General features: G+C 39.1%; 1 protein-coding gene across 2 annotated transcripts; it reads left to right on the top strand.

The window, feature by feature from the left end:
• Positions 1-23: 23 nt before the first annotated feature.
• Positions 24-15,226, top strand: LOC110854261 (MMS19 nucleotide excision repair protein homolog). 2 transcript variants are annotated; one of them, XM_022102684.2, is made up of 20 exons: positions 24-213; positions 413-534; positions 1,115-1,353; positions 2,600-2,744; positions 7,877-7,927; positions 8,033-8,169; positions 8,314-8,478; positions 9,116-9,317; positions 9,675-9,899; positions 10,071-10,112; positions 10,181-10,352; positions 10,733-11,366; positions 11,738-11,903; positions 11,988-12,134; positions 12,456-12,574; positions 12,900-13,012; positions 13,529-13,688; positions 14,354-14,536; positions 14,758-14,838; positions 14,914-15,226. In XM_022102684.2, exons 2-20 carry the CDS (start codon positions 438-440, stop codon positions 15,022-15,024), a joined length of 3,189 nt encoding a protein of 1,062 aa, XP_021958376.1. In that variant the 5' UTR covers positions 24-213; positions 413-437; the 3' UTR covers positions 15,025-15,226. The 2 variants fall into 2 exon arrangements, with proteins under 2 accessions (XP_021958376.1, XP_021958374.1); XM_022102682.2 differs by having other exon boundaries at positions 27-213; positions 12,453-12,574.
• The last annotated feature ends 1,133 nt before the right edge of the window (positions 15,227-16,359 follow it).

Here is a 16,359-nt window from a genome sequence, read left to right as displayed (position 1 = left end):
CAATGCGGCTGATTTTTCTTTGTTAGTTAATTAACAACATTAAATTATATCGACTTGTTTAGAAGGAAAAATAGTGAGAAGTTGGTAATTGTGTGAAATTTTAAAGTTCAGTGTACAAGTCTCCACCTTTCACCTTTTTGACTTTGTGGTTTTTCGAGTTAATTGAATTCTTTAAAGAATCGACATAACACGTGGCTGAGGTTTTGAATAACAGTAAGTTTTTTAATTATTGATTTTCTTTAATAAAATGACATTTTACAGCAGTAAACAATTATTAAGCTGTCAATCCCTGTTTCCTGAAAGAATTTAATGGAAAAGTTAATTCATTTGATCTAGAATTCGTCAATCTCTGAATTCTGGAGGTTATTTATTTATTTATCTATAACTTTAAATTTTATATTAATTTTTAAAGGAGGACGAACTACTTAATTAGCAGGATGGCGTCAAACGACTTAACCGACCTCATCACAGCCGCCATCGCAAATTCCGGTGACGAAGCCCTGGTCGAGTCAAAGTCAAAGGAAATTGCTCAAAGTAGGTGGAAAGTTATACAAGTAAAACTATGTAATATTTACGGAAACCATTCTCAGAAACAATTTAGGATACTTGTGGTGGGTAGAAAATACGGGTTTTATCCGGTGTCACGTACACTTTACATAATGTGCAATTAATTTCACGTTAAATTTAAATCGATGTTTGACAAGGATTTAGTCCAATGCGATGGTTTGAAGTGCTACAGTCCGATTTTGTTGAAATTTTGGAATTATCAAGTTCAAGTCAATATAACCAACGTTTATTGTGCAATGGTTGGTTAGAGTTTGTCAAAATTTTTGAAATTAAAGTTGAAAAGTGTGCAATTTTTGGTATGCAGAGGAAGCAAACTCTACTTCCAGTTTTATCCTATGCCAAAAATCGCTCATTTTTCAACTTTGACCTCAAAATGTTTGAAAAGTTTTAACCATCGGACAAACTGCCTCAAGAAATGTTGATTTGAACTTCCAAAATTTCAACTATCTAAATAGGATCACAGATCACACCATCTCACCTTAGTCAAATGTTATGAAATATAATAAAAGGATATACGATAAGAGGACGATTGACATCTTAATTGCAGAGATTACGTCGCGAGAGTCCACATTATTGGGGCTGGTGGAGAATCTTGGTCCTCAACTAACCAGCACGACGGTACTTGATCGAGTGAAAGCAGTCGATATCCTCGCCCGAGTTTTCTCCACGCTCCCGAAAGATTTCCTCACCGAGAAAGAATTGGAATTCATCGTCGAGTTTTTATGTAATCGCCTAAAAGATCAACATCTCGTCATTCCGAAAGCGATTTTGTGCTGTTATCCAATCGTGAGTGACAAATTGAATATTAAATTACACCTTCTCGTACGTACAGTTTATGTAAGAAGTAGATGCGAAATCTAAATTGAATTTGTCAAAGTTTTTCTGTCTTTGATTCCGATCAGATTACTTACATTTCTGAGAATGCATAGGTTTTCCGTTAGATTATTTATCGTAATCTGATTTATCGCTGTGTTTGACTGCGTATGTACTTTGCGTGTTCATTAGAAGTGGCCGCGGAAGCAGGGGACAGAAGGACAACGTCCCCACGGTTGTTCGATATCCCCATTATCGGTCCATCTTATATAAACGTCTCCCTCCCCCATCCCACAATGTCAATGTCCCCACGGCTTCCGCGGCCACTGTTCATTAGTATTTACTTATGTATGTTATCCAATTGCAAGGAAGGAGAAATCCATTAAAATCTCAGGCCCCGTTTGAAGTTGATAGTTTCGTTAGAATGTCAGACGCAATATGTACCAAGGAAGGATCAGTGGCCGCGGAAGCCGTGGGGACATTAAGATTGTAGGATAGGGGAGAGAGGGATTTATATGTATAAGATGGACAAGCGATGGAGACTTTGACCCCACACTTCCGCGGCCACTTCCCACGATAAGAGTCCTCAGACTATCGTGATTACAGTTCTTAGTAAGTCGAGAGCATTACAAAATTCAACAAAGCTCTGTAGATATCCATGTTCTCTCTGTAATTAATTGCTATTCAAACTAATTGAATGCAACGAAAGACAAATTTCAAGTGACAGTTGAGACCTTGTGTGAAACAAAGGAGGAGAGCGAATTGAGTTGTAACCTTGCTCAAGGTGTCGGTTTCAAAGGTAACGTAACGCGACCTGAATGTCTAATTGTCTCTGATGAAGGAATGAATTTTGTAGGACAGAATTGCCTCGTGATTTTCTAATTAATTGGCGAACTGAATTTTTTGCATAGTTCTCGTCATCGTCTTTGTTTCCGGTTTCCAGAAATTATTAATGTTTCGGACAATGTTTAAAGACGCCCGACTAAAGTAGCAGTTTGACCTTGCACTTTCCTGTTTGTGGGTCTTTGGTCTCTAATTAATTACCATTTGCACTTTACCTTTCACTTATTTGTTCAACTGTCACTTTCTCCGTGTCGGAATTTGTTTTGAGTTTGTGGCCGCATTGCAACTCGTTAATTAATCCTCGCCACGTATTTACATAATGTATGCATGCAGTACAATAAATAATATTAAATTTCATGCTTGAACTGTTAAATAGGTCCAATGTCAGAACCTGCCAAGGGGCGCGGGTGCCCAACTACTTCACCAGATTTTCCAGGAAGCCAATGTGCAATCTCATGTTCATAAAATACGAAGAACCGTCTTTGAGATTATCGAGTTCCTAATCAGGCACAGAATAGAAGGTGAGATACGATAAGGGAGAGAGGTTATCTATTTTTGTAACAAATTTGCATGGTTATCCGATATTGGATTTTGTTGGTTTTATGACTTTTATGTAATGCAAATTTTAAGAAATTTTGAAAATATCACATTTCTAGAATGTTCTGCCGAGAGAAAGTTTTTTTTACTGCACTCTTAGAAATCCGGTAGTAGATCAGTACTGACAAGAGTACATATGTATATGACTCTACCGGCATGATAATACGGGCATTACCGTTTAGTAATGTGTGTGGTAATGAAAAATTTACCACTCAGAAACCAACTACTGCCAATCCGATGGGAAATTATTACCAAATCAGAACCAGTACGGCCCTAGCTGCACAGACCGAGAAATACACGTGCTCGATTGGGGTAAAGTCGTGGCAATCTGGGGTTCGTGTCAAATTCGTGTAAAATATTTTGGATACTCGTGTTTTTCTCTGTTGCAGAATACCAAAATCCACTGTGTTATAAAACACGTGTATTTTCCAAGGCAAAACTCGTGTTTCATATTCGTGTATTTTTGGTAACCAAGTCAGGGAAATACTCGTGTTAAAAACGTGTTAAAATGGTGTTTAGTTATTCTTTCCAAATGTTGCCTCCACCGCTAAACTTAATAAAGCACAGTACAAACACGGCAAGATTTTTGTGGATTTATGATAACAATTTATTTTAAGTTTAATTAATTACATATTTCTGAAAATGAAAAAATCCCGAGATAGACAGATGCAAAGGCAAGTTCGCAGCGCTGTAGCTGACTTTAATTTAGTTATAAATACTGTGTCACCAAATTTAACGGAAAACTTGGAAATTTCAACAGTCGACGAAACTTTATATTCGTCCCAAGCTGAAGTCGACAGGTTTGAAGTTGAAAGTGATAGTGCTTCGAGTGTGAAATCAGTGTCAAGTGTTAATAGTACGAGCACCGAAATTGATTGTGAATCAGTCACAGATTTAAGTGATAAGCTAAGAAGTTGGACAATAAGTCATAACATAACCGCTTCCGCAACGAGTGACCTGTTAAAACTTCTTCATGGCCATCATTGTTTTAAGTACCTGCCCCTTGATAGTAGGACTTTATTGCATACCCCGAGCAGTTATTAATGTACCACCCGGACAATACTGCGCGTTTGACTGGGTAGCATCAATCCGCAAAATAATTATGCAACGCGATTTAAGACATACAAGAGTGGAAATTCAAATAAATATTGACGGAATACCATTATACCACGGCTCGTCCCAACAGTTCTGGCCAATTTTAGGCGCAATTAATGACGATGTTTTCGTAATTGGAATATACTCAGGTCATCAAAAACCGAATTCCTTAGACGACTTCTTCTCACCATTTCTTCAGCAGTTGGACGAGGCCCCAAGACAACTATTAATTAATGGCGTTGAATATAAAATTAAGTTGAGTGACTTGATTTGCGATGCACCTGCGCGTGCATTTGTGCTAGGAATAAAGTGCCATGCAGGATATAGTTCTTGTGGAAATTGTACTATTAGAGGAGTATACTATAAAAACCGAGTAATATTTCCATATGGCAACCACCCTGAAAGGACCGATGCATCATTTCGTGCAAGACTTGATCCACAACATCACCATGAAGCTACATTCATTGAAAAAACCGACTCGGATTTGGTCAGAGACTCACCAGGGGAGTATATGCATTTAGTGTGTCTTGGAATTGTTAGAAAAATCTTATTCTTGTTGACAAAGGGTAAAAAGTGTCCTGCCAGATTGCGGCCCCATCAAATCGAAGAGATTTCAAATGAGCTACTAAAACTTAAAAGGAGCATACCATGCGAATTTGCCCGTAAACCTCGCAAATTGAAGGACCTTGAATATTGGAAAGCCACGGAATTTCGTCAGTTCCTACTGTATACGGGCCCACTGGTTTTGAAAAACATAATTTCCAACGACTTATATGAACATTTTATGTCACTACATGTTGCAATATCGATTTTGGCTGACAAAGTTCATATCACACACAACAACTATGCAAATGAATTACTTAATTATTTTGTCAAGCATTTTGGAACACTTTATGGTGAAGAAAATATGTCGTTTAATGTGCACGGACTCCTACATTTAGCAAGCGACTGCATTAATCACGGCCAACTCGACAAATTTAGTGCATTCAAATTTGAAAATAAACTTGAAGAAATTAAAAACTTGGTGAGATCAACAAATTGCCCCTTACAGCAAGCGCACAGAAGACTGATCGAGAGGGAGAACCAAATCCTTCCAGCCGCCTCCACTCCATTCGTGCCATGCCTAAACTCGCCGTGGTCGTATTCCAACCCTCCAGCCTACTTCGCTAATTGTTCTGAATTTTATAAGAAGTTTCAGAACACATTATTTAAATTAAGTGTTTTAAGTGCAGATAGGGCGTGTGAAATACTAAATGGCGATATTGTGATTATTAAAACATTTCTTAAGAAAGACGGGAAGGAATTATTCGTTGGACGACAGTTTATAGATAGGACTAACTTTTACTCGACTCCGTGCCCATCTTCAGTGTTAAATATTTATTTATTGTCAAAACCTGGGCCAATTAAGTGCTTTAATACGTCTCAAATAGTGAAGAAAGTGATTTTACTACCGTGTGGCACTAAATATTTAGCGGCTCCTCTCATTCATCTGTCGGCATAACCATCACTATTAATTTAAAGTGAAGAATTTTATGCGCCACCGTAACAATGTCCACTAATAATTTTGTTCTTGTGAAATTTATTGACACTAATGAAATTGAGGTAGTGTCAACTGCATGGTTATGCGCAAATAATACTAAATGTGCATGGCCCAATTACAAAAATCCAAGCCGAATTGTTAAAGCTGTTGGTCAACATGAAGCTTCAGAACAAACCAGGTCAATTCATGACGTAAAACTTCTTGGGAGTGGGCATAAATTTGGTAATTTTAAATAAACTTGTGAATATTTGGTGTTGCGTTTAAATGCGATTCTTTTCAATTGCCATTTGTATTACAGCAACTTATCGCGAAGCCCTCCAAAAACTTCCAAAAGTGATGGACCAGTCAGACGCAGATGTTTGGAGCGGAAATGATAAAAACAGGGTGTGCCGAAACAAGGGAAATGCGAGCGACAGTTCTGGAAGCGATGGGGACGACTCAATCAGTCCTAAGATACCACGTCCGCCCATGATAGGCAAAAATTGTTGTAATTTCTATCATGATTGTTGACCAATAGCTACATTTTAATTGATGTTTAATTAATCATTTTAATTATTTTTCCCTTGTAGATTTACAAAAAGCTGGGCTGAAAGAATCAACTGAAGGGGAGCCGATTCCAGGAGGGAAGTCTAGCAGAAATAAGACATTAAGCAATAATAATATGCCGTTTAAGCTATGCTTAGGTAAGCTTCATTTGAAATATGTACATAGATCGATCATATTTTTATTTATCTATGCACTTTCTGCATACGCATGCAATAATAAATTTATTGTTTGCAGCTAATCAGGACAGTACCATAACTGTGAAAGGTACACAACCGGAAGTTATGGGTGGGAATCAAATATCCAACGATAAAGGTGCAGGCACGTCTTCAACAAGCAACGGCGACGCCCAACTCTCCATTATTGGGAACGACAACGAATCACCCGAAGTTGGAATACTTTCCGCTGCGCTGCCCAAAGGAAATTCGATAGGCGCTCAGCAATCATCCTTGGAAGTAGAAAATTTTCTTCCCGGTACATAAAGAACGTTAACTTATTATAAAAATTAGCTAATGTAAACGAGTTATTTGTTTTCATAGGAAATCAATTTCAGAGTTGGGTGGTCAGAAATATCGCAAGCTTAAAAGTTCAGAGTCGTAACATTCAGGACACCTTGGATGCAATATTACTTCATTTGGATGGACAGAAAAAGCCCCAAGATGAAATTCGTCATCAAATTCCATTGATGAATATGGAGGATGTTAGCAAAGGGGGCCGGCTATTATGAGATTTTGGCCAACCGCGAGTCCCTGGAAAATACATTTCAAATATCGATCAATAAAAACAATCAATTCGTCTAATCGGATAAAGTAAATTTTCGTATCTACTTCAGGTGACACTTTTAAGGCAGCGTGGTTGTAGTAATGTTGCAAAGTGTACACGCCGCATATTATCAAAACTTGTGGGGATCAGTTGGCCAACTGTTACAATTGGATCGGGTCAAGGAAAATCAGCGTTCTGTGATGTATGGATGAAACAAGTAGTTTTCGGTAAATGTGTTCACGTACTATTTTAAACCTAACGCGTATAATACCTATCTGAAACAACACCACGCTTAATAGTGGAAGGTCACGCTAATTTTTTCTTTGAATATTTTAGATACGGTTCGTCAAAGTTTACCATCAAAGGCAGTGACAGATGACGAGATGGAAGCCGTAATTAAGAAATATTTGAAAGCAGCAGCAAAACGGTTGAAGAAAAATCATTGTGCTGATATGTATGTGAATACAATAATTAAATCCCGTTAAATTTTAAAGTTTATATTCATATTAATCTAATGTGTCAAATCATAGCGCTGGGACAATTTCCGATGGTGGATCAGACTTTATTACTCATGAGGAGTCGGATGACATATAATTTTTAACCATTAATCATTGTTCTCTGTTTGTTATGATTAATTTAAATAATTAAAATGAAATAAAGGCATGTCATGAACGGGAAAAATTGAGGCAATTCTCTGTGTTTATTTAGCGTAAAATACGTGTTTATTTCATGCATAAACACGAAAATTAAACGAGTTTATACCCTAATTATAAACGAGAATAACACGAGTTTTACACGTATTAGTTCTGTCCTAGACACGTGTTATACACGAATTTTACACGAGTCTGACACCGCAAAACGGCGACAATAACCCCCAATATTCACCATCTTTTACACCAAATCTTCACGTGTTAACCACGAGATTTCGTGTCCGCGGACTGGTGTTTTTCCCGTGTATTTCCCGAGTTTGTGCTACCAGGGGGGGTATATATGTGACTACCAGATTTTTAACAGTGTGTCGAATTTGTATTTAAATCATACCTTGTAATTTGAGAGTCAACTTTTGTAACCAACTAACCAACTACAATTCAATTTCGTTTCTCCTATGATTCCTAGAATTGAAGGAATTATCGTCTGACTTTGTCGTGAATTTTCTGCAAGCGATGGGTAAGTACATATGAATAAATGAAGGCTTACATATTCCATGCAAGTATTGCGTAACGTGGCAAATTTCCAGAATTCATTTTAATCTACCTAAATAATTGAACGCAGATGGAGAAAAAGACCCTCGCAACTTGTTGCTCCTGTTTCAAATGATGCCTCACGTAATCTCCACCTTTGACTTGGGTCCTTTCCTGGAAGACTTTTTTGAAATTTTGTCCTGCTATTTCCCCATCGACTTTTCTCCGGTATGGATTTCACATTTACGCGTAGAATAGGAATTTCCTACTATTTACTATTCATGTGCTTATGGAATGCCTCAATTGGATGTGATGCGATGCGACGTGTCACCAAGTTTTATATATTCAGTCACGTTTCTCTCATCATTTCAGACCGTGAGTCTTGGTGGGACCGTAATTACGAGGGAAGTTCTCGCCTCCGCTCTGCACACTTGTCTCTCGCACACCAACAAGTTTTCTCCATTCCTGATTCCTCTCGCGATGGAAAAGTTGGACTCTAGTCTTATCGATTCGAAACTTGACTCTCTCCGGTTGCTGGTAAGTGACTTGTTCAACTTAGGAGGAGGAGGAAGTCAGAAGTTGTCAATGCCAGATTGAGATGTTCGTTGGATTTGTTGTGGGGGTCTAAGAATGTTGAAAAAATGAAGAATGATTCGACTTCATGCGACCGCCACACCCACTCAAATGCGAAAAAACCTTTTCTTTTGTGTTTAAACTACAGCCAAAAATCAAGGCGATGATTTTAGTACGGCAATTTTCGCAAATTTTTGCGCCTTTGAGTGGGTGTGGCGGGCGCAAAAGGGCTCATAGACTTAACCCTTCTTCACTTTTCCTACACTGCAACATATCCAAGAGACATCAAGATCTGGAGTTGACAACCTGCGACCTTTTCTACTCCTTAGAAAATTGTGTAGGATTGCAACTTTCTTGAGAGAAAGGAACAATGGTTAAGTCTGTTTCCACTCGAGTTGAGACGAGTACATTGTATGCAAATTTGTCCCAGACGGTGCTGCAGTCAGCCTCTAATCTCTACGTGGTGGTACATGACTAGAATTTCGCTGCATGTGTCCGACCCTGAGACAAGTCGTACTTTTATCTCCCTCGAGTTCTTGATGCCCTTAAATGCAATAGATGCGAATTTTTATTCAATTACGCAATTTGTTTGACATGACAGGAGCTTTGCTGCGAGAAATGTTACCAACCCGGAAACCTTCAACCGTTCCTCGCCCAGATGTGGCACTCACTCCGGAGAGAAATCTTCATGGGGGGAAATGAATCCGTAGAGAAACAGTGCATCACACTTATCCAAAGTGTGTTCAAAGTCGTGTCAAGAGACGACGGTGTACTGAATACGTGCATTGAACTGATTTTCACAGGTAATGATCGGATCGGATCCATGTGATGTTTTTTTTTCTTTCGAGACTGTTCTACTCCCACGCATATTCCTTCCTAAATACTTTTCGGAACAGTCTAGAAGGCTTAAATGTGATAAGCAGAGCTCGGCGGATATCGGGTAGAAATCTCCAAATATCCGGGTCAATATTCAATATTCCGGCCAAAATTCTCGCCTCCCAATATCCATCTCCATTTTGGAGGTTTTCCGTATTAAATTTTCACCCTTCAATATCAAAATATCCATACAAAATTCTCGCCCTCCAATTATCCAATATCCGCCGAGCTCTGTGATAAAGATGCCTTTTTGTTGATCATAGTCTCGTATTTAAAAATTACAGAGTGCAAGCACCACTTGTGCGAACCCGAACTCCGGCTGATACATCCCACGTCGCGAATTCTAATTGGGATGTGTAACGCAAGTGAAAAATCGTGCCGAGCCGTGGCCCCTCTAATTCTGCAAGTACTTCACGACCAACTCACGAGGACTTCCGTTCAAGGAGAAAAGAAAAGAATTATGGAGATTGCTGAACTAATACTGTCAACTTGTCGCCAATACCCAGAAGGTTTGTTAGTTAACTGACTCCTGATGGCCTCTTTATGACCCTTTTTTGTTTAGTTTTTTTGCACGATGGAATGATCGAATGAGAGAGAATTCCATGGAAGAAGAAGCGCGACTAAATTATTCTGTTGGGTTACATTAAATGCATTTTAACGACTCTTTGTCTTCTTTCTAGTGGCTTTAGTGGAATTAGTGGACAAGTGGGACGAAATGTTGGGTAAGTGGTTTTATTGTTAAATAAAACTTATAGATAGATGGTAAATATATGACGGTTTTTTTATCTAGGAGCTTGGTTCAGCTTTATAACCAACGACGACTCAGAATTTGCCAACTTATCGTTGAAGATCTTGTTACGAGTTTTAGAAAATGAGGCCGACTTTCCCCAAAAGGACAGATTTTTACTGCAAGAGCACTTATTAGCTTTGCTCAAGTGCAACTCACTTTCTGATGGAGCTTTGTAAGTTGTGTGTGGTTCGTTCTCCCTCAAATTTTTGGAGAGGCTGGAATTTTTTGATATATGAATGTGGAAACGTACATATATTACGGTATCAAAAAGGTGGGTGGGTGGTTTTTGGTCGGAGTTCTTGATTGTGTTAAGCGCTTAACATTAATAGGATGGGGAAGGGGTTGTCTAAAAATCGGTGTTTTTTGATAACGTAATATATGGACGTTCCCTGTACAACAGACAAAAAAGTCATCACATTGAGACATTCATTTCAGTCGTGATTCTTTGTTTTTATGTTGCACACACATGTAATACTTTGATGCATGATGAATGAGAAAAGTTCTTATGGCTTGTTATATTGTGCAATAATGACGTTCTTGTTGACATTTCAGAGCTACGACGATTAAAATTGCAGAAACACTTGTTGCCAAACATGGAGATGAATTTTCAGAAAACTGCGTTAACAAGTTGCTCTCGTCTATGTCTCAACAAGGAGAATGTCTCGACGATGGGAACGAGATGGGAAGTCCTTGTGCAAAAGTTTTGGCAGAATGTGCCCCACACAATGCAACCGTTTTGGAGAAAGTCGTTTCTTCATTATTAACTCAGATTAGTTCAAGTTCTTTTTCAAGAGAAGGAGAAATCCCTCAATCACTAAAGTGTCTAAACAGAGTGGTGGAGAAAGTAAACGAGTTTTCTCCCAACTTTGAACAAGTGGCCTCTCTCAATTCCATTCTCGTTGTGCGACTTGCCGTTTTCGACAAAATATTTCAACTTGTCCTTGAAATTGCCAAAACCATGCGTGCTGGAGGTGGAGGCATTGACATGCTGAATCAACAGACTGAAATGAATGGGATGGAAGTGGAGACAACAACAAAGGACCTGGATATTTTCAATATCTGTGTAAGAATAGTACGTAACTTGGTCCGAAGTAGTGGTGAAGTGGTTCAGCAAGACTTGGTGGACCGGTTCTGGAAACAGAACGTGCTGGAGGCTGATTGGGAAAGTTTTCTAGACGGGTTTCCGGTGAGTACGGGTTAATTCTGGTTTGTAGGGATTATTGGTAATTAAGAATGTTTATTTATTGCACACAAGCCGTGTTAAAATGCTAAAATGCCATCGTTTTGAAAGAACCATGGGTCCGATTTCTGCTTTATTTCGGGAAAACGGGGGGAAGAAAATCCCGGAAAATTCCCACGGGCCGTAAAAAATGACCCTAAAAATGCTCGAAAATTCCTAGAAACCTTTAAAATTTCATAAAAATCCTAGAAAATTCCCGGTAGCTGTCAAAAATTTCTGAAAAATGCCAAAAATGGTTCAAACTTTCTCCCGCTTTCCCATGATTTTCCACGTGTTAATTCACGATTTCACGATTCTATCACGTGTTAATTTTGCAGTTTCAACTAGTGGAAGCAATCCTGGGTGGGTTACGACCAAAAATTGAGATCTACCGAAAAGCCGAGTTTGCTGAATACTTGTTACAAAAGAGTGTTCAGCCCACGCCACATAATGGGCACCCTTACCAGCGACTTTTGTCCGTCTTTGTCAACAAGTTGGAACCAGGTTAGTCAGGCAGGATTACGTGGAATTTGACAAGTAAAATCGTCTTATAATATAGTTATCTAATAAGGATGACATTTTTATTAGAAGCGGACTTTGAAAGTTTACTGAAGCGAGTGGAGACCGTAATTTTTGAGAACTTGGTGAAAATATCGAGCTCCATTCGATTCCCAGAATCTTCTTCTTCTTGTGGCGAATCTCCGATGGAAGTGGATGACACGGACGGTGAAATAGGTACGCACGCAGTGGCGGCGGAAGCAGGGGGACATTTTCCCCCCACAGAAATCCAGAAAAATCCTATCCTCCCCATGTTAATAAGTCACTCCTTCTCATACATATCTCACAATGCTAATGTCCCCTCACTTCCGCCGCTACTGTACACATGTACATATTTCTGATAATAGAAAGAAAATAAGTTTCTAAAAAGTTTCTATCAATACGATGTTACGTGAAAGGGATCCGGCATCTTCTTTTGAAAATAAGTTTCTTATGTTTTCATTCATAATAATTTTTATGAGTATTATGCAACTTTAATTAAATTAATACTTGCAGCAGACGGAAAGTTGACCGAGGACGAGTCGTCGAGGTCGTGTTGCGCTACTTCTCTCCTTACGTGGATTACGAAGGGTTTAGCAATGCGGGGAATACAGGACTTGAGTACTTGGTTGGGACGGGTTAGTAAATAAATAGCGTTACAAAATAGTAGTGTGTTTATGTCCAGTCCAGTGGCCGCGGAAGTGTGGGGACAGAGGAACCCTGTCAATGCTATATAAACCCCTGCCTAGTGCCTCCCATTAATGTCCCCACGGCATCCGCGGCCGCTGTTTATGTCGACGTGAGACTACCTTGTCGTCGGTGTTGATGTTTCCAGGAATTTTGTTGTGTGTACATACTAAACTTTGTCTGATAAGCAAGTTTATTAGTTTGCAAAATTAAATACCTACGCTGGTTAAATAATAATTTTTAATTAGTGTTTCGTTTGTTTGTGTCTTTCTCTAGTTGATAAATCTGCTCAACAGTAACATCGTGGGAACCGTGGCTGCTGACGGATTCGGGATTTTACTCTGTGATGATGAGGTTTCCCTAAATCCGAAATCTCACTGCAAGTTCAGGTCTCATATTTTTGATTGATTTATCTCCACGGCGCATTCCAAACATACTAAATTTCAGGGATGGTTGGAGTAGATACTTTGTGAAAATACAGGATTTTGGTTTGGATTTCCGGGGTTGTTACTCCATCAAAAACACGAGAATCTACGTGGAGAATACAAAAGTCATAGGAAAATGCGGATTTTGTCAAGAAATTGACTTTTTGTTGCCGTCAAAATACGTTGTTTTCAGGATTTAAAAAAAAAACACAGTACTTTGACAGCTATAAAAAATTAATATCTTCAGAAATCATGATTCTCGTACAGCTGCTGTCTTTTCCATGTAGGATTTTCGTTGTTTATGGGTGTAACAGCCTCGGAAATCCAAATCCTTGGAAGATATTAAGAGTAGAATTCTCGGAAGAATATTGTATTATTTTTTAAAAGTATTTTGCCAATCCCTGTCAAATTTATGTCTGATGTGCAGTTGCCCCCACCGTATTTTATTTTTCACTTCTCAATTTTCCCACATGCTGACAGGTTCTTGTATAAGCAGCGACTTTTCCAAACGTCAGTTCCACGCCTGGTGACTGGTTATCGTGGGTCAAAGTCAAATATGGCGAAAGCAAATTTCATCAAAGCCCTGAGTTGTCAGTTGAAGCACATTCCAAGCTCAATTTTGGGAATGGAGATGGAAAGTGTGAGTTCATTTGTGCTTCCTTTTTCTTCTTTTACCTTGTTATACGACGGGTGGGGAAAGTATGTTATGAATTTCTTTCATTTCTTTTGACCTTCCCAGAAATAAGGGGGCATTCCATTCCATTATAAATATGTTTGCGTTTCCAATCCACGTGCCTACCGGCAGTGGCCGCGGAAGCGTGGGGACAAAGGGACAATGTCCCCACGGTGGTTCGATGTCTTGCCCATCTTAATAAGCCCCTCGCTCCTTTATTCTTCAATGTTAATCTCCCCAAATGTCCCCACGGCTTACGCGGCCACTGGGAGAATTCAGGCTACTCAAATATATAAACATGATGCAGTGACCGCGGAAACGTGGGGGCAGAGGGACAATGTCCCCGCGGTTATTCGATGTCCGCATCATCTCCCCACGTTATATAAACCCCTCGCTCCCCTATCCTACAATGTTAATGCCCCCAGATGTCCCCACGGCTTCCGCGGCCACTGCCTGCCTACCGTACCTTTACCTCTCTCGAAATGGAAAACGTGTGTTGTTTGTTGGTCATTTATGTATGTTTGTATTTTAAAACAAGTCACGTTTCCTTTTCTGCGAGACCTTACCTTTTCTTTGTCGATTTATCATTCAAAATACCAACAATATTTTTGATGTTTAATTCCCTTCTGTAGGTTTTCCCTTTGCTCGTTGCCAGTCTGAAACTTGACACTTCCGCTCCACTTGTTTCCTCGACATTGAAAGCTTTTACGGAAATGTTACAAAACTCTGATGAAGAAACGGATAAGAAGCTTATCGAATATTGTTACGATATTGTGCCTCAGCTCGTAAAATTGGCAGGATTTCCGGGAAATATGGTATATACCTATGTTCGATTTCCTTTAAATGATTTACATGCAAATGGAATATAGCTTTTAGGCTGTGTAAATTGATTTATTGCATCTGCAGAAAGTCGCTCAGTTTCTGATATTAATGTTATCTAGCTAAATTGATATATTGCATTTGCACCGTGAGGAGAAAGTGCCCCTTGAAAGTGCTCCTCAGTTTCTGATATTATTGAATTGCATTTTACTTCCAGGAGGTGAGATGTATGGCCTTGCAGTGTTTGCTGAAATGTGCAAAATGTCCTTCACACGTCGTATTACCGCTGCGAGCAAAGGTAAGAAACTAATGATAAGAGTTGTACGTTGAGGAGTTGATAAGTACGGAAATTACAACTTTTTACTACGTACAGGTCATTGACGACCTTGGCCAATGCGTGGACGACCATAAAAGACTCGTGCGAAAAGAAGCCCGGACGGCGAGGAATGCTTGGATCCTTCTTGGCGCTGCTGGAGGAAGTTAGCCACGCGTATCTAACTAGCTATCAGAACGTACTAGGAACTGGATAGTTACATGTGCCAGAAATTTATTAAATGATAAATAATTTTGTAAGACAAAGTCTGCTCTGCTGCTTCCTATAAGAAATATCTATGTACTGTTTTTATAAACACAATAAATAAAGGTGACTCTCGTGACATAAATGGCTATGTTTCTCGTACAAATAATCCTTGTTTAGCTGTACATATTTATTTCTTCGTGGTGGCAAGATTCTTCCACGTGTGCGAATTTTTATTTTTATTTGCAACTTCATTTCCCCCTTGTGGCGTTGGCTAACCGAGTTTGTGTCGTATGTACCGGAGAAAGTTTGAAGAACATATTAATATTTCGCCTCAAGAAAGTGTGCCGTGGGTGATGAGGTTATAGAGTCGAAGTAGTCACGTTTTTTGTGCTCAGTGGCGGCGGAAGGTGGGGGGAGGGCATAGGGGGACATTAGCATTTTGGGATAGGAGGAGTCATACCTGTTCAAAAAAACTTTTTTCATTCAAACTTCAGTCATCCCAATTTCTGACTGAAGATTTTCAGTCATTTTCCTTCAAATTCATTTCATTTCACTTCATCTGACTTCATTTCTTCAAGGCGAAAAATGTAAAGAATGAAAAATCCTTCATTCACAGTCACTCATCTGAAATGACGGTATCTTTCACTCATTTTCATTCATATTTACAGGAAATTCATTTTCATTCACTATCAGCCATCATAATCAGTCACATGAATGAAAGTGAACAGGTATGAGGAGGAGGAGGAAAGACACGATTTTACTGAATTTCTGAAGGACAATGTCCCCCTCCCTGTTTCCGCCTCCAATGTATCCAGTCAAGCAAAGCCGTATGTAGTGCAATAATCCTAATTGAAGTGGTGGTCTTGGTCTCCTCAGCAGTTTTAGTTATGTCATTTGGAAATCTGAGCAATTTTGGGAAACCGTCTCATTCCGAGAAGTGTAGTAAATAAGTTGGTCGTTCGTAGTGGAAAAGTGTAATCAGAAATTATAATTTGGGCAGAACAGCATCGTACACTATGCTTTGATGTCATCATCTCTCCGTGTAATTAGTTTTACCAGAAATTGCCGTTTCTCAGAAATATTGCATATTTATTAAAGAAATATCAAGATTTTTTCCCCTTTCTAAATTACCTAAGGGTATCGCATCACGGATTTCTCTCCTTAAAAAAATGCTACTACATAAAGGTCATCACGTCATAAAAAGTGGTATTTGACATTTTGAAAATGTGTAGGATGTCGGCGACATACATATTCCCCACCTGATAATTCATTAAGTGACATTACGTGATTTTGATCATA

The sequence above is a fragment of the Folsomia candida genome, unplaced genomic scaffold (genome assembly GCF_002217175.1).
Source record: "Folsomia candida strain VU population unplaced genomic scaffold, ASM221717v1 Fcan01_Sc009, whole genome shotgun sequence".
NCBI classification, from domain to species: Eukaryota; Metazoa; Arthropoda; class Collembola; order Entomobryomorpha; family Isotomidae; genus Folsomia; species Folsomia candida.
This window is presented reverse-complemented; position numbering and strand designations above follow the sequence as displayed.